This window comes from Hibiscus syriacus, unplaced genomic scaffold, assembly GCF_006381635.1.
Source record: "Hibiscus syriacus cultivar Baekdansim isolate YM2019G1 unplaced genomic scaffold, ASM638163v2 tig00110584_pilon, whole genome shotgun sequence".
Taxonomy (NCBI): domain Eukaryota; kingdom Viridiplantae; phylum Streptophyta; class Magnoliopsida; order Malvales; family Malvaceae; genus Hibiscus; species Hibiscus syriacus.
In genome coordinates this window covers 378,004-401,169 of record NW_024062792.1, presented here as the reverse complement: position 1 = coordinate 401,169, position 23,166 = coordinate 378,004, and the positions used below count along the sequence as shown (strand labels likewise).

General features: G+C 34.7%; 4 protein-coding genes and 1 pseudogene across 4 annotated transcripts; 3 read left to right on the top strand and 2 right to left on the bottom strand.

Annotated features, from left to right (window-relative positions):
• Nucleotides 1–5,630: 5,630 nt before the first annotated feature.
• Nucleotides 5,631–9,263, top strand: LOC120133518. The gene is made up of 8 exons (XM_039150086.1): nucleotides 5,631–6,213; nucleotides 6,665–7,059; nucleotides 7,200–7,449; nucleotides 7,550–7,712; nucleotides 7,816–7,918; nucleotides 8,040–8,168; nucleotides 8,481–8,696; nucleotides 8,780–9,263. The coding sequence occupies exons 1-8, from the start codon at nucleotides 5,982–5,984 to the stop codon at nucleotides 9,056–9,058; spliced, it is 1,767 nt and encodes a 588-aa protein (XP_039006017.1). The 5' UTR covers nucleotides 5,631–5,981; the 3' UTR covers nucleotides 9,059–9,263.
• A 165-nt stretch (nucleotides 9,264–9,428) lies between these two features.
• Nucleotides 9,429–10,033, bottom strand: LOC120133575. The gene has a single exon (XM_039150135.1). It carries the CDS (start codon nucleotides 10,023–10,025, stop codon nucleotides 9,711–9,713), a length of 315 nt encoding a protein of 104 aa, XP_039006066.1. The 5' UTR covers nucleotides 10,026–10,033; the 3' UTR covers nucleotides 9,429–9,710.
• LOC120133659 lies at nucleotides 9,441–18,591 on the bottom strand (annotated as a pseudogene).
• A 1,068-nt stretch (nucleotides 18,592–19,659) lies between these two features.
• Nucleotides 19,660–20,782, top strand: LOC120133658 (receptor-like protein 35). Its single transcript, XM_039150204.1, has 2 exons — nucleotides 19,660–19,960; nucleotides 20,430–20,782. Exons 1-2 carry the CDS (start codon nucleotides 19,660–19,662, stop codon nucleotides 20,780–20,782), a joined length of 654 nt encoding a protein of 217 aa, XP_039006135.1.
• A 376-nt stretch (nucleotides 20,783–21,158) lies between these two features.
• Nucleotides 21,159–21,662, top strand: LOC120133657 (receptor-like protein EIX2). The gene has a single exon (XM_039150203.1). The coding sequence runs from the start codon at nucleotides 21,159–21,161 to the stop codon at nucleotides 21,660–21,662; it is 504 nt and encodes a 167-aa protein (XP_039006134.1).
• The last annotated feature ends 1,504 nt before the right edge of the window (nucleotides 21,663–23,166 follow it).

Below are 23,166 nucleotides of genomic sequence, written 5' to 3'. Positions count from 1 at the left end.
TGTTTATTGTCAATAATCTAAAATATATTTTGAAATCATAACAAACTGTTAATAATTTTTATTAGATAATTGGACTTTCTCGTTAATTAAATTAGGTTAAAGAGCAAAATGCTATTTGCACAAGATATCGTTTGGATTGGTATTTTTTAAGGATAGGATTTTTTTATTGTTGTTTCTCAAAATTAAAATATTTTTCCAATTGATCAAAATTTTCTAACTCCCAATTATATATATATATATATATATATCTCATCATATATAAATTTATTCTCATAAAACATTTATATAATAAATAATAAAATACCGAAAGACAACTAATCTTATGGCATGCTTATTACTATTTGGTGTACAAAATGAAAAGAATTTAATTTTTATTGTTACTATAGTATAAGGTTAGTTCTATTGAAAATATGTTCAAGAATGTTGACATGACTCTTCTAAGGAAATCATATCAATTTTATCTTTTGATTTTATAAATTGTACTTATTTTTAAAAATTAGTGTTTTTATTTTTTTTGTTATAATATTTTTAAATTTATTATTTCTTAAAGATTAAATAAGACTTTAAACTCTCAATCAAAATCAATTATACCATTAAAAAAAAAAAGAATATAGTCCTCATTCATATGTAAATAATCACATTAATATAATAAATCATCAATAAATTAGTTGACCCTTATTTCTATATGTAATGAGATAAGGGGGAGGTAGAATAGTAGGCTGCCCCCAACGCCAGGTTGAGACCTCCAAATTATGAAATGCTCTCCGTGAAACTCGATCCCACAACCCTAAGGTTAAGAGTCTTGTGTTCTACCAACTGAACTGGATGGACATTTCTATAATAAATCATCATATTTATCTTATTAACTTCCACGTAAATATCATATCGATCAAAATTAATATATATTTTTTTAATAAAAATCATAAACTAAAAGTATATATAATAAAATGGTATTGGGAGTAGCTTTCAAGAGAAAAAGAAAGGGAACAGTGGCATGGAATTGATGTATTCTTTAGGGTAGTCCGGGTGTACGATAGTAATAATATACAATTAAGAAAAAAATATATCCAAAATTTTAATATATTTTTAATATTTTCGGTAAAGTGTTATTTAAAATATTATTTATTTTTATCATAAATTTTAATTTCGTTACTTAATTTTTTATAGAAAAAATAATATTTTAGGTAATGCTCAATATTAATATTTTTAGTAAAAAAATAATATTTTATGTAGTGTTTTACCGAAAATGTTAAACATTTTAGGTAATTCTTAATATTAACATTTCTAGTAAAAAATAATATTTCAGATAGTATTTTATCATAAATATTAAAAAAATGACATTTCCAGTAACATCTTTCATTAACGGTATATTAAGATTATTGTAAATTAGACAATTTTTTTTAGCTTTCTATTGTAAATGAGTTGTGAACATGGTTTTCAGAACCAGACCGGTTAGTTAACCGGTCATGCTATCGGTTCACTGATTCAATCGGTCGAATCGGTCTGATCGGTCGGAAGAACCGGACAACGTCATAATTATTTAAAAAATTAAATAAAAATACCAAAAATATTTAATAAAAAATAATTTTTTATATCACAAGTCATATTCAAAGCAAGTCATAACATATATAAGTTAAAAACCATAAAATTAAGTGAAACAAAATGATTCAAATTAACTACAACATAATATTTAAGGTAAAACATATTAAATAATAAATATAATTATATAACTATAATTAAAAAATAAATTTGGGGTTTTTATGTCAGAATTTGGTGAAACAGAATAAAAAACCGTACTCAAGATGGCGAAAAAATGTCAAATGGAGGTTTTCAAAAAAGTCAACACCGGTCAACAGTGATGGTCAACGGTAATAGTCAACGATCAATGACTCGACTCGGCTCGACTCAGTACTATTCGGCCCGATTATGAAATGGGCCAGTTTATATTTGGGTTTGGGCCAGATAGGTATACAGGTCGGATATAGATATGGATCGAACACGAGTACGGATTAAGTAGTGGGTCGAGTTGACCCGCTTATAGAAGCCCACCAGGGCGGTAGACAAGCCCCCACACGCAGCGACAGTGCATGCGAGGTCTTATTGGGACTAAAAATGACTAAAAATTACAATTTTTTTTTTAAATAGTTCTAAGCGTTTTAAGACAAACCTAACTCGGTTTACAACTATGAACGAATGGAGAGCTTGATTCGATAATGTGAGGAATTTGTTTTCCTTCACTCCTCACACACCAACGACGTTGGCGACATCGGTAAACTCACGAGCAGCATAAATGATTTAGTTTTTGCTTGTGTGTCAATTAAAGCAAAACTTGCCTCGTTTATAGAGCAATAATTGAAGTGGTGCAATTATTCAACTAAACATTTTAACATTTGTGTTTTTGTTAAAAAAATATTGTCCTTTTGCTCTCAGTTTCCCATATCCTTTTAATAGACATAGTTCATGTGATAGGAAAATAGCAGATCTATTATTTCTTTTTAAAACTCAAAATTTGAATTTATAGAAGGATGCAAAATATTAAAAAGAAATAATATTTTTATAAATAATTCGAGTTTAAATAGTTGTATCGTATAAAATATCTGTTTATTGTCAATAATCTAAAATATATTTTGAAATCATAACAAACTGTTAATAATTTTTATTAGATAATTGGACTTTCTCGTTAATTAAATTAGGTTAAAGAGCAAAATGCTATTTGCACAAGATATCGTTTGGATTGGTATTTTTTAAGGATAGGATTTTTTTATTGTTGTTTCTCAAAATTAAAATATTTTTCCAATTGATCAAAATTTTCTAACTCCCAATTATATATATATATATATATATATCTCATCATATATAAATTTATTCTCATAAAACATTTATATAATAAATAATAAAATACCGAAAGACAACTAATCTTATGGCATGCTTATTACTATTTGGTGTACAAAATGAAAAGAATTTAATTTTTATTGTTACTATAGTATAAGGTTAGTTCTATTGAAAATATGTTCAAGAATGTTGACAGGACTCTTCTAAGGAAATCATATCAATTTTATCTTTTGATTTTATAAATTGTACTTATTTTTAAAAATTAGTGTTTTTATTTTTTTTGTTATAATATTTTTAAATTTATTATTTCTTAAAGATTAAATAAGACTTTAAACTCTCAATCAAAATCAATTATACCATTAAAAATAAAAAGAATATAGTCCTCGTTCATATGTAAATAATCACATTAATATAATAAATCATCAATAAATTAGTTGACCCTTATTTCCATATGTAATGGGATAAGGGAAATGTAGAATAGTAGGCTGCCCCCAACGCCAGGTTGAGAGCAACTTCCGTAGGAGACCTCCAAATTATGAAATACCCTCCGTAGAACTCGATCCCACGACCCCAAAATTAAGAGTATTGTGCTCTACCAACTGAACTGGATGGACATTTCTATAATAAATCATCATATTTATCTTATTAACTTCCACGTAAATATCACATCGATCAAAATTAATATATATATTTTTAATAAAAATCATAAACCAAAAGTATATATAATAAAATGGTATTGGGAGTAGCTTTCTAGAGAAAAAGAAAGGGAACAGTGGCATGAAATTGATGTATTTTTTAGGGTAGTTTGGGTGTACGATAATAATAATATACAATCAAGAAAAAAATATATCCAAAATTTTAATATATTTTTAATATTTTTAATAAAGTGTTACTTAAAATATTATTTATTTTTATCATAAATGTTAATTTCATTACCTAATTTTTGATAGAAAAATAACATTTTAGGTAACGCTCAATATTAATATTTTTAGTAAAAAAATAATATTTTATGTAGTGCTTTATCGAAAATGTTAAACATTTTAGGTAATTCTCAATATTAACATTTTCAGTAAAAAAATAATATTTCAAATAGTATTTTATCATAAATATTAAAAAAATAATATTTTCAATTACATCTTTCTTTAACGGTATATTAAAATTATCGTAAATTAGACAAATTTTTTTTTAGCTTTCTATTGTAAATGAATTGTGAATGATGTTGATAATTATGTAACAAGCAACCCACTGTGCTGTGAGTGGCCCACCCTCATCATCATCACCGTGGCAACCGGACCGGTTTTATTTTCTACAATATATTTACCAGAATATATTAAATATATAAAAATCATATTATTTTAGAATTTAGCTTTATGAACATGTTGATAATTAATAAAAATCTTTGTACAAAAATAAAAAACAAATTTACTTTTGAAGAAATATAATAACTAAATTTTAAATTTTAAAATAATTAAAGGATATTTAAACCTGCTCCCAAACAAAAAGGCCTTATATATTTGCTTTCTTTAATGTGAGGGTAAACTATCTTTTCAATGTCACAATTATCACTGTTATTTCGTTTTAGTCATTTAATTATTTTTGTTTTAAAATCATACATAACATTACGTTTTGATTTCATATAGATCATCCAGTACTAAAGAAACTAACGATGATATCGATATTTCACCATAAAATAATATTGTCATCATTGATTTATTTTAGAAAAATACCATGTAAACAATAGTAGCGGATCAAAAAAATTAAAATCCACTTTCTTTAACAAAATATATATGCGCTTTTTTCTCATTTGTTTATCATATTGAACAAAATTTAATAACTTATCTAAAATTACGAGAATGCACTTGGCCCATTAAGGGTTAAGTACATCCCCAATTAGAAGTTTTGTTAATTTTTTAACGGAATGTGATCAAAATAAAATCAATATGTAATATTAGGCATCAATGACAAATCTAAAAATTAAAAAATAGATGTCTAAAATATTAATACTATCTTTTAAAAATAAAATGGATATGCAAATTTCTTTCTTTTTTTCTCATGCTCTTAACCCATTGAACTAAATTTAACAATTTTTCTAAAATAATGGGATGCAGCTGCTCTCCTACTCCACTTTATACATCCGTCCATGTTAGGTATAATTTTGGAAAAAAATAATAATTGTGTGACCAAAACAGAATAAAAATAATAGTTGAGATATTAAACGTGTAGTTTAATATTAATGTTATTTGTTACACCTCCACTAGCTCGATATAGAATCACAACCGACACCGGTTTGAGTTATTTAAACAACAATTTCAATGACACAAAATTCTAACTAAAAGATAAAACTAAAATTGACACAACTTTATCCTATAGAGATAATAAATAAAAGTATATCATATGTTTACGTTAAGGGATGTCTGTTTCTAAATTTTTATTCTTTGAAAAACTGATAACATAATGAGTTTTCTAATATTATTTGTTTGTTACTGTAAAATTTTTATTCATTTTTTTCCTGATTTTTACTTAAAATATTTAAATTTTTGTATAAAATAATAAAAATTTTGAAGTAAAAATGACCACAAGCACACTTTTTACTACTGTGGGGTGTTTGGTTCTGAGGAAAAGTGAAAGATTCTTGTGTCATTCGTTTTGTTTTTTAGTAGATCTTTAGTGGCATGTGTCCTTTTTGCATGCTGTTCATCTTTTTTGCTTACTGTTATTGAATTAAATTTCAAGGTTTATCTTTGAAATTTCCTTTTTTGTTTTGAATATCTCCCTTTCTTCTCCGTTCATCTCTTTCATGGTTTTTATGATAATCTGCAAGTTTTTTTCTCTTCAAGAAAGTGAATTCCGATGAGAATTTTGAATTCATTTTTGCAGCTGAAAGGAGAAAGATAGCAATGGACCACCCAAGCCATGGAGTAATTTAATGAAGAGGTTGAGAATATGAGAGTGACAACTTGTTGAATGTGTTTTGTTCTTCTGCTTTCCTGTTTTCCTTTGATTGGTTGAACGTACAGCAAACTTTTTTTCCTGTTGTTTCATATGAAAGCATCAACATGTTTTTTTTAAACAATAAAACACTTTCATGTGAATTAAAGTTGCCGTAGGAGCCCTTTGTTCTTGTAAGTTCATAGCTAAAACAAGGATCAATGGAGCCAACAAACCATAAGTTTTTGGAAAGAGTTGTTTCACAGAGAGCTCTACAGATGGGGAATTCATTTCCATGTCAGATTTGTGTGGTGGGTTTTCTCTGTGGAATTTGCTTGACTTCTTTGTTTTTGGCTGTTCTTACATCTGTTGGTACTTTTGGGTTTACTGGGATTTCCTTTTCATCACTGTCAATGGGGATTTCTCCATGGAATTCAAGCTCTGAGATTATCAGTAAGTTGTAATTTACCCCTCAATTCTATTTATTTGTATGTTAATGGCATAAAGTTCTTAGTTTTCCCAGATGATGATGTGATGTTCATATGAATTCATGAGAATTTTTCCAGTGAAATTCAGTCAAAATTTGATGGTTTGATGGACATGATATTCCAAGGGTGTTGTTGAAGCAAACTAAAAGTTTTGGCATTACTTGTTGCACAATTTTTTTGTTTAGATGACTTTTGACTTTGTAGATAATGATGATTAGTTTCTTTAATCCTAATCACTTGACATACTTTAGCTACAAGCCACCATCTCAACTTCTTTTTCTTTTATTTTTACTTTGTTAGATGTTATTTGTATTTCGGGTTCGGGGTTAGATCGGATACATAAACATGTCCTACACTTTGTCGAACATATTCATGTTTGTTTTAACATCAATGTGTGTTCTTGTATCGAAATGTAGATGTTATTTCGAGTTCGGATTGCAACTTTAAAGTAAAAGAAACCGAGAGATGGGTGGATTTGAAGCAAAGGGAACCAGAGAGCGATGATGGTGAGAGAGTTTCTTTATTGACTGAAGCATGGGGTGCTTTACTAGCTGATAGGCAACCCCAAGAAAACGAGTTCTTGCAACGATTCGGACTAAGTAAATCAAGTTTACCGGATGCCCCGCATTTGGAGAACTGTAAATTAAGTGCACGAGTGAATAAGCGTCTCGATGCACGTTCAGGAGCTGGGAAATTTCCCCCATGGACAACTTGGAAGGGTTCATTAAACATGTATCCAGCAACTGCGACCGATGGGAATGTAAGACGCCTTAACCATCAGCCAGTCTCGGACAGTGCTCATCCTCCATGGGTATGTTCCTTAGCTACATAATCCGTAGATGCTTGCAGATGTGATCATACTTGTTCATTCTGTTATTGTGTTTGCATACTTCACGTTATGGTATGTTTTGGCGTCGTTCGTTTCTGAAAATTTGGATCTTTTATTTACAGATTGTGGGATCGGATGAAGAAAACTACCCTCTTACCCGGAAAGTGCAGCGTGACATTTGGATCCATCAACATCCAATAAACTGCAGTGATCCTAACATAAAATTTCTCGTGGCTGACTGGGAAGTATTACCCGGCTTTGGCATTGGGGCTCAGCTTGCCGGTATGGCAGGGCTTCTTGCCATTGCAATTAATGAGAAAAGGGTGCTCATTACCGGACACTACAATCGAGCCGACCACGATGGTTGTAAAGGTATGAACCGTAACAATTTATTGCTTTATATGCAACATTTTCTTGGAACTGTAAGAATAATCTTAACAACAGCATTGTTCTGGTATGATGTTGATTGCAGCATCATGCAGTAGTTGGTCTTGCTACTTCTTCCTAGAGACATCCCGGGAATGCCGAGATCTTGCATTCAAGCTTACGAAGAACAAAGAGGCATGGGAAAAGGGAACCATAAAACGAAAAGACGATTATAAATCTAAGGAAATATGGACAGGGAAGATTCCAAGGTATAATTCACAGCAGTTGCAAATTTGTTATATGTGTTATGTATAAACATGAACTCGGAAAACATTAGTGTGTCTTCTATCAATGATTTCACTATTTGATCAGGGTATGGGGTGATCCTTGGAGTTATTTGCAGCCTACGACAGATATAAACGGAAGTTTAATCGCCATTCACCATAAGATGGACCGAAGGTGGTGGAGAGCACAGGTATGTTCGTGTTATCTCAACTTTTGTAACGTGTTGAATATGAGAATGTGAGTGACAACCTTCTTTCGTACGCGAAATCCGTGCTGCGAATATTATCTGATGTTTTCTTTGACTTAAACAGGCTATTCGATATCTAATGAGATTTCAAACAGAGTATACTTGTGGTTTATTGAACATCGCTCGGCATGCTGCATTTGGGGAAGAAGCTGCGAAAATGGTTCTTGCAAGCATTGACAGAGAGTGGCCGAAGGTTTGTTCATCTAAGCCTTAGCCTTTTCGGATTTGATTTCGGCTTGTAGTTTACACTGAATTGAGCATCTTCCCAACCCTGGTGATATATGTCTCAATTCAGACAAAGGTGCGGGGGAATGATCCTCTGAACCGTGTCGGATACATATCCTTATCCAACACTCATCCTTAATTCGATTGATGTAATGAAAATCTTACTAGAAAGAGCTGAATCATGATCACCTACTTTGATGAACCATTACTATGCATACTGAACTCATTCTCGTTTTAAATTGCCCTGGTGACTATTTCCCACTTGAGCTTTGTTTGACAGGTGATTACGAACAAGCCGAAGTCGGATATTGAAGAATTTGTGTGGTCAAATCACAGACCTTGGGTTCCTAGGCCATTGCTAAGCATGCATGTAAGAATGGGAGACAAGGCATGTGAAATGAAAGTGGTAGAATTCGAACAATATATGGGACTTGCTCACCGAATTCGAATGCGCTTTCCGCATCTCAACAACATTTGGCTCTCCACCGAAATGCAGGTAAGCATTTTCTAAAATTTTTACCCTGAGAACAATCCATATGCTATCTATCTAATATGACGAATGATATAACTAAATCTCAGGAAGTGATCGATAAAACGAAATCATACCCTCTTTGGAACTTCTACTACACAAACGTGAAACGCCAAGTCGGGAATGCATCAATGGCTGCATACGAGGCAAGTCTTGGAAGGAAAACCAGCACAAACTATCCTCTTGTAAACTTCTTGATGGCAGTCGAATCAGACTTCTTTATCGGTGCATTGGGATCGACATGGTGCTTTCTCATAGATGGCATGAGGAACACCGGAGGGAAAGTAATGGCTGGGTATTTAAGCGTCAATAAGGATAGGTTCTGGTAGAGAAACCTGTGAACCAGAGAATGACTGTAGGCATGTATATAGTAGATAAACAATATATAGCTATTAAATTTGTTCATACATGCCATTTTGCAAATAATGTTATGCCTGTTTGCATGTAACGAGATCACTGACTACATATGTAGAATATAGTTGCAATTAAATGGAGCAAATCCCTTGTCTCAGCTTTAAATGAGCATCTATTTTATTTCGACTCTTCGATCGACAGTTACACCTGAATCTGATTAATCACTCGATGTTTACCTTTACGTGAGCCGAAAGGTGGTGGCGAAAGGGCAAGAAATTGGCAGGTAAAAGAATAACAATCACAGAAATGAAACTGTGATTTGAAACTTTGACGACCAAGAACTTGGATACAAAGATGTAATGTTCAATAAAATTTAGAACTGAAACAAAGCTAATAAAGAAACGAGGAGATTTTGGTCCCTCTCCAATTTCACATCACATAACAAAACAACAGAAAGAAAGGCTCTTCTTTAATCAAAGTGATTACGCTACCAATCATTCAGCAAATCAACTGTCCCATTTGGCTATTTGCAAATAGTGAAACGTCAGATGGGTGTAGGGAGGAGACTTGCCTCCTCAATCTGTTGTAAGATGCCACTAAAACAGTAAAACAACCGGGATCGTGTGTTTATTCTTCCACCTCTTCATTCACCTGCTGGCCTCCATCCCCACCTTTGGCTATGGCAGGCCTTTTGTGCTTCTGGCTTCTGGCTTTCTTGGCTTTCATGCGACGTTTTTTCTCGTTTGCGTCCACCCAGGTATAGTCGGATGGTATGTAGAAAGGATCAACCTCGTCCTTATATCGATTACTATCACTATCACTTAACTGGCCACCACGAGTCCCTCTCATCCACGAAATCCATGATGTTGAACCCTCTGACTCTTTTGACTTAGCATCCAGGAAATGAACAGGGCTGGAAGGAGGGGTCACGAACTCGTCCATCACTATCACTTAACTGGCCACCACGAGTCCCTCTCATCCACGAAATCCATGATGTTGAACCCTCTGACTATTTTGACTTAGCATCCAGGAAATGAACAGGGCTGGAAGGAGGGGTCACGAACTCGTCCATCGGCTGAAGCTCCTCAAATTTAGTGAAAGTGACAAGGACTCGAATAGTAGGGACAATAGGAATGGCAACCTAGAAAAGGGAATGCATGAAGTATCAATGTGAATTCATTCAAAACTTAACAGAAAGCTCTTTTAAATATAAATATTTTACAGAACTGACACAACACAAATTGTTAAGAAAGCATGTCACGCTCATCAGACAACACTTTCTACAGTACTTGCACAACAGTTTCCATATAAACATTATAATGATCTTATAAGGGCCAGTTTCAAAGTTAAATTAATGATATAAGTGTTCAAAATAAGTACAATAGAACCGGCAAAAGAAGAAATAGGGTATTTTGCAGCCTCACTATAATTACTGTCAAAAAGGTGGCCTCCTAAACTAGAAATACAAAGGTAGAAATGTAAATAATAACCAAAACCATGCTTTGTAAACCCTGAATCATATCTACATATTTTAATGTAGAGTTTCAGAACAGACTCCAGGATATGGAGAACATAAATATTGATCATAAAGTGCCTTCACCTTCAGAGGTTTATAGGTTCAATATCCATCCCACATTTTAGCATAGTTTATAGTTCCAATGTCATTTTGAAAGATTAAATGACGAAGACACTCTTAAATCTTAATACCTATATAAGACAAGCCTTCACCTAGTGACTACAGCTAGGGTCCAAAAGCATCAGGCACTAATGCATTATGACAGTTGCAGGAATTGCAGATCCAACAGAAAGAAAGATGGTAAAAGAGCATATTCCCATCAAATAAACTTTATCTCTCCACCACCTCCACACAAAAACCATCTTTGCCTTCTATTATCAGACACAAATACCAACAACACAGGTTCGGGTGAGCAATTGCCAAGCCGTCATAAGATTTTCAACCAGAAAAAATTATAGTAAACCATTAATAATATAAGAACGACTTCTGATACACATGTATGTATATAAGAATGCATTTCTCAAATAGTAATGAGGCCGCAATCTATTGCACAACCGGACCTCAATTCACTGGTAAACACAAAGCAACCCCCTACTTCAGCACTTTTTCAAGTTAATTTTCAACCATTATTACATGTATATGGGTTTAAAGCACCATAGGACCAAGGATACCACTAACAGACTCATTCCCTGTGTTTGTCAGAATTGATGTGAAAAAAAAATGAGGTGATTAGATCACAGGAGACAAATAAAATATGGGCAGCAAAGTGTTCTTCGTAGCAATTTAAGAATTTTCTCTAACCTAGTACATTTTTCCCTGCCTAAATATATTAATCGCTCTGTATTTTCAGAGTACTACCACTCTTAGTCAATTGTGAAGCATGAATTCTACTTCAGTATCTTTTATCATAACTTCCTCTGTTCCAACCAAAAAAATCAAATTAAATAGAACATTTCAGACACAAATAAAATCATTATTTATGCATACAATTGAAACCTAAACTGATTTTTTACCATAAATTCAGATAAATGTTTGCGTTGTTGGCTTGATATAAGCTTAAATTACCTTGACAGGAAATGTTCCCAAAGGCAGCTTAGTTGTCAAAAGCTCCCTTAATCTCCTTATAGCCTTGACCTTATTGGCTAATATGTCAAGTAAAGGCAGGAGTTCCTGTGTCTTTAACGGGAAATCTAGTGTTAACCACAAAACAAGTCTCAAGCCCTTTTTGTACTCACTCTCAAGTTTAGAATCAGTATTACCCCCTTTCTTCTTTTTATTGCTGCTGTTATCTTTACCCTTCTTGCCATCCGCAGCATCTTCCTTCGCAAATTCGGATGATGATCTATGACTATCAGCTTGTCTCAGATTGCTACCTTCTGGAGCCGATTTTGAGAGTTTCCCAATCTTTGAATCATCAGGATCATCAGTATTCTTTGAGCCTTTCTTGTTCCAGCCAAACCAGCTCTTCTTTTCCTTAGCATCACCATTTGATTCACAATTTTCATAGGAACATCCTGATCAATTTTCTTTGCAGTCAACAACTCCATGCTCGTCATCATCAAAACCATCTGAATTTCCCATATGAAGTGCTGAATTCAGTTGCATCCTTTCCTCGGCTGTCAATACATCATCATACTCGTCATTTTCACCACCATTTGCCATCCTGTGATGAAGAAGATAGATTAGGGAAATAGAGAAGAAGAAATCGTAGAGTAAAGAGCAGAATAGAGATACAGAAATAAGATTTTCATTCAAAATATGCTTGATTGTCTCTTTACACAGTATTGTTTTATTTGTTTACAAGGTACCAGCAAATCTAACTAATGCCAGCTGTAGATTCCAAATAACCGTTTGTTATTTTCTCAGCTAAAGGGCCACCAACTGGGCTTGTTGTTGCTCGTGGACTCAGCTCTCCTAATGGTAATTAACTCCTCGTGCTCGTGATCATTAATCAGGTACTCATTCCCAATTCTCTATCAATCCCTAACCCTTGATTTCATTTCCCCCAATTTCATCTTCGCTTCCTTCTTTTCTTCTCTCTTCTCTCCCGATCGTGACAATACCCGCTGCTGGAGATGATCCTTGTCCCCAAGGATCGAAGCCTGGAAACTGGCCTCGAATAACAGTATAATCCTCCCACGTATCATGTGTCTCATCAAGGTTCGTCCACCGTACCAACAACTGAGTCACAAGTCTGTTTTGGCGATTAATGATTCGTCTTCCCAAAACTGTATATGGTTCGATTCGAAACTGATCATTTATGCCTATGGCAGGAGGGTCCGTAGAGGAAACGACAGAATCTCCAATATGTTTCTTCAAAAGACTGACATGAAAGACAGGATGCAACCTCGATGTTTCAGGTAAGCTCAAACGATAGGCCATTTCCCCGATTCTCTCTGTAATCTTATATGGCCCATAGAATTTTGCTGCTAATTTTAAATTCTTTCTCAGGGCTAGTGTCGTCTGACGATAAGGTTGCAGCTTCAGGTAAACAGAATCCCCCACTTCAAAAACTCTTTCTGATCTGTGTTTATCTACTTTTTGTTTCATTCTGTTACTTGCTATCTCAAGTTGTTCTTTAACTAGCCTTCGAATATCTTCTCTGCTACGCATTAGTTCATTGACAGACTGCACTTTAGTTTCTGTATACCAAACCATAGTAGGTGGTTTGTACCCATAAAGTGCTTGAAAGGGTGTGATCTTTAGGGCAGAATGGTAGGTAGTATTATACCACCATTCTGCATGAGGCAACCATTTAGCCCAGTGCTTTGGTTGAAAAAATATAAGCTCCTTAAATATTGCTCCAAGCATTGGTTAACCCTTTCTGTTTGACCATCAGTCTCTGGATGGTAAGCAGTACTAAATAAGGTTTTAGACCCCAATTGTTTCATTAGTTCTCTCCAAAAGAGACTAGTGAATGTTTTGTCTCTGTCAAAAATGGCTAACTTAGGTTGCCCATGAAACTTGTAGACATTATCCAAATACAATTTAGCCACATCAGATGCAGAATAAGGGTGTGATAATGCTAAAAAATGGTTGTATTTGGTAAATTTATCAACCACTACCAGAATGCAATTCTTTCTCAAGGATGTAGGTAAACCTTCTATAAAGTCCATAGTGATTACCTCCCAAGCCTGCTGAGGAATAGGTAATGGCTGTAAAAGTCCTGGTTTAGGAACATTCTCTACTTTAGTCTGTTGACATACATAACAAGACTTGATGTAAACTACCACCATAGATTTTAACTTAGGCCAGTAGAAACAAGCTCTAATTCTCTGATAAGTAGCCTGAATTCTAGAATGACCTCCATGAGGTGAATCATGTAGGGTTTGAAGAATTTGTAATCTTAGAGCTCTAGCAACACCAATATAAACTCTATCCTTATATCTAAGGATACCTCTAGAGTATTTCCATCTAGAGTCTGCATTAGGATTGACAGTTAAGACAGAAATCCATTCAGTAGCTACTGAATCCTCTTTATAGCTTTCCTCAACCTGCTGAACCCAACTAGGAATAATTAAGGTAGTCCCCATTGCAAAACAGTGAGATTGATCTTCCCATTGTCTAGATAGTGCATCAGCTACTATGTTGGACTTACCTTTTCTATATTGAATAGTATAATCCAAGCCCAATAATTTAGTCAACCCCCTCTTTTGAATAGCAGCAGTCAACTTCTGTTCCAACAGATATTTAAGAGATTCATGATCTGTCTTGATTATAAAAGGAGTGCTCTCTAGATAATGCCTCCATTTAGAGACTGCTAGTAGAATAGCCAAGTACTCTCTTTCATATATCGAGAGGGCAACATGTCTAGGGCTAAGAGCCTTGCTAAGGTAAGCAATAGGTCTGCCCTCCTGAGTTAAAACAACCCCAATGCCTCCTGAACTGGTGTCTATTTCCAAATAAAACTGCTTACCAAAATCTGGTAAAACTAGAACTGGAGCAGTACACATGGCTTGTTTCAAGTTTTCAAAAGCATGTAAAGCTTCACTGTTCCAAGTAAAACTATCTTTCTTAAGCATTTGTGTCAATGGCTTACTGATTATTCCATAATCCTTTATAAATCGCATGTAATATCCTGTCAATCCCAAAAAGCCACACAAAGATTTTAAAGATTTAGGAATAGGCCAATTCCTCATAGATTCCACCTTAGTAGGATCAGTTGAAACTCCAGCAGCTGATATAATATGACCCAAATAATCTACCTGAGTTTGTCCAAAGAAACATTTGGACAACTTGGCAAATAACTGGTTAGTGTGCAATATCTCCAAAACCAGTTCCAAATGATTAATATGATCATTCATAGAGGTGCTATAGACTAGGATATCATAAAAAAATACCAAAACAAATTTTCTAAGAAATGAACTAAACAAGTCATTCATTAGAGCTTGAAATGTAGCAGGGGCATTAGTAAACCCAAAAGGCATTACCTTGAATTCATAATGACCCTGATGAGTTCTGAATGCTGTTTTGTAAATATCCTCAGCCTTAATTCTGATTTTCCAATAACCAGACCTGAGATCAATTTTTGAAAAGTAAACTGCTCCATGTAGTTCATCTAAGAGGTCCTCCACAACAGGAATAGGAAACTTGTATTTCACAGTCATACTATTTAGTTTTATGTAATCAACACAAAATCTCCAAGTCCCATCCTTTTTCTTTATAAGAAGACAAGGAGAAGCAAAAGGACTTTTGCTAGGTTGAATAATAGAAGAGGAGAGCATGGTAGCTATATGTTTTTCCACCTCCTCCTTATGATTATGTGGAAATCTGTAAGGTCTCAAATTTATAGGAGCAGACTCAGGTTTTAAAGGAATGACATGATCATGATTCCTTGTAGGTGGTAGACCTGTAGGTTCAACAAAAACAGACTGATATTTATTCAAGAGAGGTTGTAGAGCTGTAGGAATAGTCTTTGAATCTTCAAACATAGATAACAACACCACATGGCCCAAAATAGCAGAATCAGAGGCTGTCATTTTTAGCATGGTAGCCCTTGAAATTTGTTGCAAAATATTTTAGGGTTGCTGGCCATGTATAATAATATTTTCCTCTTGATGAACAAAACTCAGAGTCAATTTGTTAAAGTCCATCAAAATTGGACTGAACAACTTCATCCAATCCACCCCTAACACCTTATCACTGCCCCCCAATTTTAGGAGTCTAAAGTCATGAACAAAAGAATGACCTTGCATCTGCCATTCCACCTTATTACACCTTGCTGAACTAAAAAGTTGTTGTCCATTAGCCACTGTAATAGCCAAAGGAAAAGGTGTATTCACTAAAATACCAGCATCAGCCCACTTAGGTGTTAGGAAACTGTGGGTACTCCCACTGTCAATCAGAATATTCAATGGTCTCCCTTGAATAGTTCCCTGAATCCTTAATGTATTATGGCCAATACAATATGTGATAGCATTCATTGATATCTCTAAGTTCTCCTCCTCCTATAGATTTTTTTGTTCCAAATCAGTAGGTAAATTATCTGAAGGTATAACAGTGTCATCCTCAATCATCATATTCAACTGTTTTACCTTACACTGATGGCCTGGAATAAATTTTTCACCACACATAAAACATAAATTGTTTTGTCTTCTGTAGTCTATCAGGTTCTGTCTTTGTGGATTATTGGATACATTCTTTTGTGGTAATGGCAGCTGGTTAGGCTTAGAACCAAGTATAAGGTTTGAATAAGCTAGTTTTTTTTACAAAAGGTCTGAATCTTTTGCTCTCAAATTCAACAGATAGCTCATACAATTTAGCTTGCCTGCTTGCCTCAGACAATGTTTTAGGGTCTAGAACTTTGACTCTATGTTTAATGTCATCCCATAATCCACTAATAAACAAAGAGACAAAAAATTTATCACCTAAAGTAGGATTCTATAAGAGCATATGAGGCTGTAACTCTTCAAATCTGTCTTGATATTCCTCTACCGACCCTTTCTGGACTAATTTTGTAAACTCCTCCACTATATCCACAAAGGCTTTATCACAGAACCTATAACATAAATCTGCCTCAAACTCATGCCATGTCACATGATGTTTTTGCATAATATAACCATCAAACCAAATCTCTGCTTTACCAATTAAATACATTGTAGCTACTTCCACTCTTTGCTCCTCAGCAATACTACATAATGAAAAATATTTTAAGCATTTCTGTAGCCAACCTCTTGGATTACTTCCATAAAAAAAAGGTAGCTCAAAGCATAATCACTGACATACTAGAAGACCCCCCTGTACCTCTTTTATCCACTTCTAAAGCCATTAACTGATTTCTAGCAGCACTGTTCTCCCCCATTTGGTTATCATTTTTGAAGCTAGCTAGATGAACATGCAAATCATTCGGTTTAGACTTTAGAATACCAGGTTCATCTGGTTTATAAGTAAACCGAGTCTTATCATTAATTACTGTCACTTTAACAGGTTGTTTGCTACTCATATTAAATGAGTCAGGGGTCTGTACCTGATCTTCAGCAGACTGGTCTTGATCCTCCTTCCTACCAGTCAGAATCTTTAAAATTTCCTCAACATAACCATGATTCGTAGCCATCCTAGACTCCAATGCAGAAATCATGTTATCCTGATTCTCCTACCATTTAGGAGATTAGACTCATCTTGTCCTTGTTTCACCAGTGTTGTCAATTCCTCCATTTGTTTCTGCAACCTAGCTAAATCTTCTGCCATGTTCTGATTTTTCTTGGGCATGCCACCAAACTTGCCAGAAACCGAGGCTCTCGATACCAATTTGTGATGAAGAAGATAGATTAGGGAAATAGAGAAGAAGAAATCGTAGAGTAAAGAGCAGAATAGAGATACAGAAATAGGATTTTCATTCAAAATATGCTTGATTGTCTCTTTACATATTACTGTTTTATTTGTTTACAAGGTACCAACAAATCTAACTAATGCCAGTTGTAGATTCCAAATAACCGTTTGTTATTTTCTCAGCTAAAGGGCCACCAACTGGGCTTGCTGCTGCTCGTGGTCTCAGCTCTCCTGATGGTAATTAACTCCTCGTGCTCCTTACATGATCATTAATCAGGTACTCATTCCCAATTCTCTATCAATCCCTAACCCTTGATTTCATTTCCCCCAATTTCATCTTCGCTTCCTTCTTTTCTTCTCTTTTCTCTCCCGATCGTGACACATCCTTTCTTCCTCGTCCACAGGAAAAATCCCTTCATCAGTCATTGCACCAAGAACCCTCCTTGACTTCACACTGACTGTCACATGAAGCATACCATAGATTTTAGCCTTCCAGTTTCCAACCATCTCACTTCTCTCTTGTCGCCTCCAATTTAAATGAGCAACAAGTTCAGCCTCAGTGACATCAATACCAGGCCTATACATATTAGCTTAAGACATCAATTGCACTTCATGAGCAACTTCTGATTCGGTGGGCTGTGCACCAGCCCCCTCTAGAGCATTTGTAACTTCTTTTTCCTTGTGAGAAAGAACAATCAAAGATCCTGGAGGAAGCGAAAGATTCCCATCCTCAGAAGTATAGCCTTCTCCTAGAAAGAGGAATGTTTGATCCAATCTTTGAATACGAAACCCATCAAATCCAGTAAGTGTCATATCAGCACGGAGATTCAAACCCTTCTTCCAAATGCGATAGGTGTCTGATGGTACAATGCTTCCTATAAACGGAATGACTGAACTTTCAAAATGAAAAGACATCTCCATGTAAAAGTCACGGATACGAGCTGCCGAGCAACAATCCTGGGTAGCCTCCGGTACCATTTTGCCCAGGCAAGTGGCTGGTAGTGTCGAGCAATGATCATAACAATGGCATCTTCCCTTGTGCAAACAGTTTCTTGCAAAGCACTCAAACCCTTTATTATCTCGAATTCTGATTGATTTCAATAATTTGTTTCCAATGTGGCGTGGTGGTAACAATGAAATATTGATTTGCAGCAGTGGTTGCTGCCATACAAATGCAACAATGACAAATGTTACATTTTCCTTATTCTCATTTCGTCTTATCATTGTAGCTATCCGTGGTAGCTTCTACGGTTGCAATTTCATGTAATAAAAAAAACTCAATTCATAGCGTAAACAGGAGTAGAAGATTGAAAAATAATTACTTCTAACTACTGCCTGAATTCAATACAATGTTGTAATTTCATCGTCCAGCACGTTAAGTTTCACTGTATGTATAAAAAATCAAAACGATAAAGTCTTCTAAACACTCAAAACACCTCTTGAACTTGTACCTAGAGAGACCTCTTGGATTGTATATTTTTAGGGTTTCCATCAAGATCCATTCCTTTATGGCCTCAAATTTCAAAGTACTTATAAGTAAGTTGCCCAAATATTTGCTTACTAAATAGAAAATACTTACAAAACCAGACAAAAAGATTGGAACAAGGCATTTTAACTCTTATGCATATGCAAGAACGTTGGTGGAAACATTAAAGAAGATAAAGCCAACTTGCCAGCAACGATTAATCACAACTTGAAAGTTTCAGACAAAACTTGAGTGTGAGAAACCACAAAATCACCAGTGAACACAGTGCAAGAAGTCTCAATAATTGAGTGTTGATGATTACTGCTGTGAGGTATGGGTATCCAAGTGACGGGAAGAGTAGCTCGACGTTGGTATGTTGGAGACAGGCGTAAGGGTACAACAATAGAGGTGGACTGAGAGGATGGCTAGGGCAGTCACTCCTTGAATTTTTCAAATTATAACGCGTTTTAGATTTTTTTTTTGTATTTTCTATTGATGATCTGCTTCTTCCCTGAAATTATATAAATTCGCAATCAACTTCACCCCTAATATAATATTATGTGTCCATCCCAAAACTGAAGGATGAGGGCATCTGGTGGTTCTTTATTTGAGAATGCATGACTATGTTTAATCGTATTTCAAAAATGAATATATGGTTGGAGTAGGTGCCTTTTTTAAGTACTCCATTAAGTGATCAACTTAAATTACAAAATTTTACAAGGAATTCAGAGAATCCTACTGGCCTATCATTCATTTTTTTTTTCCGAAGCAAAATATATAAAACAATAAATCTTAATGAAGGCCCAATTCCAGATTATTTTGGGAACATGTCGTTTCTTGAAGTCCTTGATCTTGGTTTCAACTCACTCAATTCATCCATACCAAACTCCTTGTATAGTTCAAACCATCTTCAATTCCTTACTCTTGCTCTTAAAGGTTTACAAGGTGAAATTTCGATTGCCATTGGAAACTTGAGCTCTCTCATTCACCTTGATCTTTCAGCTAATCAGATGCAAGGAAAAGTACCAGCTTCTTTGGGAGATCTTTGCAAATTGAAGGACATGGATTTGTCATATAATGGAATTGATCTAGACATTTCACAAATCCTAGAGAGTTTGTCTAAATGCGGTTTGAATAGCTTAGAGTCATTGAGTATGGCATATGACAAACTTTCTGGCCATTTAACATATCAACTTGGCCAATTTAAAAATTTAGCTATCCTGTACCTTGTTCAAAACAAAATTTCTGGTCCCATTCCATTGTTGATAGGGGAGTTATCATCTTTGAAAGTCTTTCATGTTTCAAAAAATCAATTAAATGGTATTTTAAGTTTTTGGCAGTTGAAAAATTTAGAAACTCTTAAATATTGGGCAAAATCAATTGGAATGAGTTGTATTAGAAACTCACTTTTCTAATCTCACGAGGTTGATAACTTCAGTGGCATTCGAAAACATGATAAGATTTGAATCAAACTCAAGTTGGATTCCTCCGTTTCAATTTGGAATTATCAAATTGAGCCAATGGCATCTTGGCTCCAAGTTTCCCCAGTGGTTGAAGTTCCAAACGAAGTTGTATGCTTTAGATATCTCTCATGCAGGAATTTCAGAAGTCCTACCCACTTGGTTTTTGAAACTTTCCACTCAATTTGAATATGTGAATCTTTCCTCTAATCAACTTATTGGAAGGATTCCATATTTGAATGTAGGAAACATTGTTGACCTAAGCTCAAACCGATTCTCTGGTCCACTGCCAAGACTGTTGTCAAACCGATTCTTTGGTCCACTGCCAAGACTGTTGTCAAACCGATTCTCTGGTCCATTAGAATATTTAAGTTTATCAAGGAATTTATTTTCAGGATCCCTTTCTGAATTTGTTTGCAATTTATCAGTGACATCAGTGCTAGTTCTTTGCATTGATACAAATCTTCTCTCTGGAGAAATTCCAGATTGATGGAACATTGGGCAGGGATTGAAGTTATTAAATTTGGGAAACAACAATTTGACAGGAAAAATCCCATCTTCTTTGGGAGATACAAGTCTTTAAATGCTAAACCTTCGGAACAATAACATGTTTGGATAATTAGCCTCCACTTTGCAAAATTGTACTAATTTGGTTATTCTTGATCTCAGTTAAAATCATTTCAGTGGAAGTGTACCAGCATGGATTGGTGACAAGCTCTCTAATCTTGTGGTACTAAGCCTCCGTTCAAATAACTTTGATGGTCATATTCCTCGTACAATTTGCGCTCTTCAATATCTTCAGAACTTGGACCTTGGACACAACAACATTTAAGGAGCTATTCCAAATTGTTTGACATTTAAGTGCAATGGCCACTGAAGAAAAACAACATACCTACTACTCTGAGTGGTTGTACAATGATGCTAATGCAGAAACAAGCATTTCTTTTATGGGTGCGTCATTGGTACTGAAAGGACGAGAGGACTTGTATAGTACCGCACTAGGACTTGTAACCAGCATGAATCTATCAGATAACAGTTTCATAGGAGAGATTCCAAAAGAAGTTGAAACTCTCATTGGGCTATTGTCATTAAAATTTTCAAGGAATCTCCTAACAGGAAATATACCAGACAACATTGGCAACTTGAAGTTGACGGAATCTCTTGATTTGCCGATGAATCAATTGCATGGTGGAATCCCTTCAAGTTTGTCCAATTTGAACTTCTTGAATCACTTCAACGTGTCCTACAACAACCTAACTAGACAAATCCCAACAGCCACTCAGCTTCAAAGCTTTGAAATCTCTTCCTTCTTGGGCAATTATCTTTGCGAGCCTCCCCTCAGAAAAGCTACAGCGCTGAAGGTTTTCTGACAGATACTACAAAGAATGGAGACAACAGTAGAAGAAGTAGGGTGAAAAGGTGTTATGTGAGCATTGTTGTCGGTTTTGTAATGGGATTTTGGGGAGTTGTGGCTCCCCTGTTTTTCATAAGGTCTTGGTGGCATGTTTACTATGCAAAGTTGGAGCACAATCGTAACAAGTTGTATGCGTTTTGGGCTACTAAGTGTATGTAGTTCAATGGGGAAACAATAACATGTATAATTAATGTTTGCGTGTGTTTGTAGTTTATCATATAAGATTCATATATATTGAAAATTTTATAGAAAACAAGCTTTCAAAGCAAAAAAGATGAGGAAGAGCAGAAAACAAAGAGAATGAATGCAAAAGATCAAAGCAAAATTGAACTAAGATGGAGATTGCATCATATTTCACTTTTAACCATTCTAATAAACCCAATTTAAAACATGATTACAAAGGAAAAACATGCTTGAAAGCAAAATTACAGTTGTTAAGTGTAAAAGCAACACTTAACTTAAAACAGACTCAAAAAACAACCAATAAACAACATTACAATTGTCTTACAAAACATATTAAACTCCCAATATCATGCTCAACACATTAACACTCCACCTTGAGATTGATATTGGACATACCAAGCTCGTGTTTGAAAAAGAGAATTATATTTATCGAAAGAGCTTTTGTCATCAAATCAACAACCTGTATTTTTGAATAGCAAAATTCCAACTTAATCTGCAAATTCTTCTCAACTTCATGAATTGCATGAAACTTTACATTTATGTGCTCTGTTCTACCATGCTGAACTGGATTTTCAGCAATCGCTATAGCAGACTTGTCACAAAGTAGAACAATAGCATCTTCTTGCTCAAATCCAAGATAGAAAACAAATTTCGCAACCAAATTGCTTGATTTGCTGTAGATGCAACAACAATGTATTCAGCTTCAGCAGTTGATTGAGCCATAACTTGTTGCTTCTTTGAACTCCAACAAATTACACCTGAACCAAGATTAAAAAAACATATCCAGATGTACTCTCCGTATCATCCAAACTTCCAGCCCAGTCATTGTCAGAGTATCCATTCAACAATACACTACCAATCTTCAAATAATTCAACCCCTCACACATTGTGCTTTTCACATATATGATAACTCTCTTAGCAACACCCAAATGAACATCAATTGGTGAACTCATAAATCTTGATAGCAATGTTGCAAGGAACATTAAATTTGGTCTTGTTGTTGTCAAAATATAACAAACTTCCAACTAAGCTTCTAAAGGAGGGATCCTCAAGCTACTCATCATCATTCTTTAACAGGTTCAAGTTAAAATGGTGAAGCAACTCTTTTGCATGATTCCAACTTGAATTTCCTTAGAACATCTAAGGCATATTTCTGATCTGAAATAAAGATACCAACCTCATTTGATTTATTTCCATGCTGAGAAAATAGCTCATCAAGCGAATATTAAACATCTCAAATTCCTCTTGCATATTCAACTTGAATGTTGAATCAACTT

Bases quoted from the DNA above. Each gene is read 5' to 3' on its own strand.
- LOC120133575 (XM_039150135.1), bottom strand. From the start codon at position 10,025: ATGGACGAGTTCGTGACCCCTCCTTCCAGCCCTGTTCATTTCCTGGAT.
- LOC120133518 (XM_039150086.1), top strand. From the start codon at position 5,982: ATGGAGCCAACAAACCATAAGTTTTTGGAAAGAGTTGTTTCACAGAGA. The intron at 7,060-7,199 runs GTATGTTCCTTA...TTTTATTTACAG, and splicing joins ACAGTGCTCATCCTCCATGG to ATTGTGGGATCGGATGAAGA. The intron at 7,713-7,815 runs GTATAATTCACA...CTATTTGATCAG, and splicing joins TGGACAGGGAAGATTCCAAG to GGTATGGGGTGATCCTTGGA.
- LOC120133658 (XM_039150204.1), top strand. From the start codon at position 19,660: ATGTCGTTTCTTGAAGTCCTTGATCTTGGTTTCAACTCACTCAATTCA. The intron at 19,961-20,429 runs GTTTGAATAGCT...TCTCTCATGCAG, and splicing joins AGAGAGTTTGTCTAAATGCG to GAATTTCAGAAGTCCTACCC.
- LOC120133657 (XM_039150203.1), top strand. From the start codon at position 21,159: ATGGCCACTGAAGAAAAACAACATACCTACTACTCTGAGTGGTTGTAC.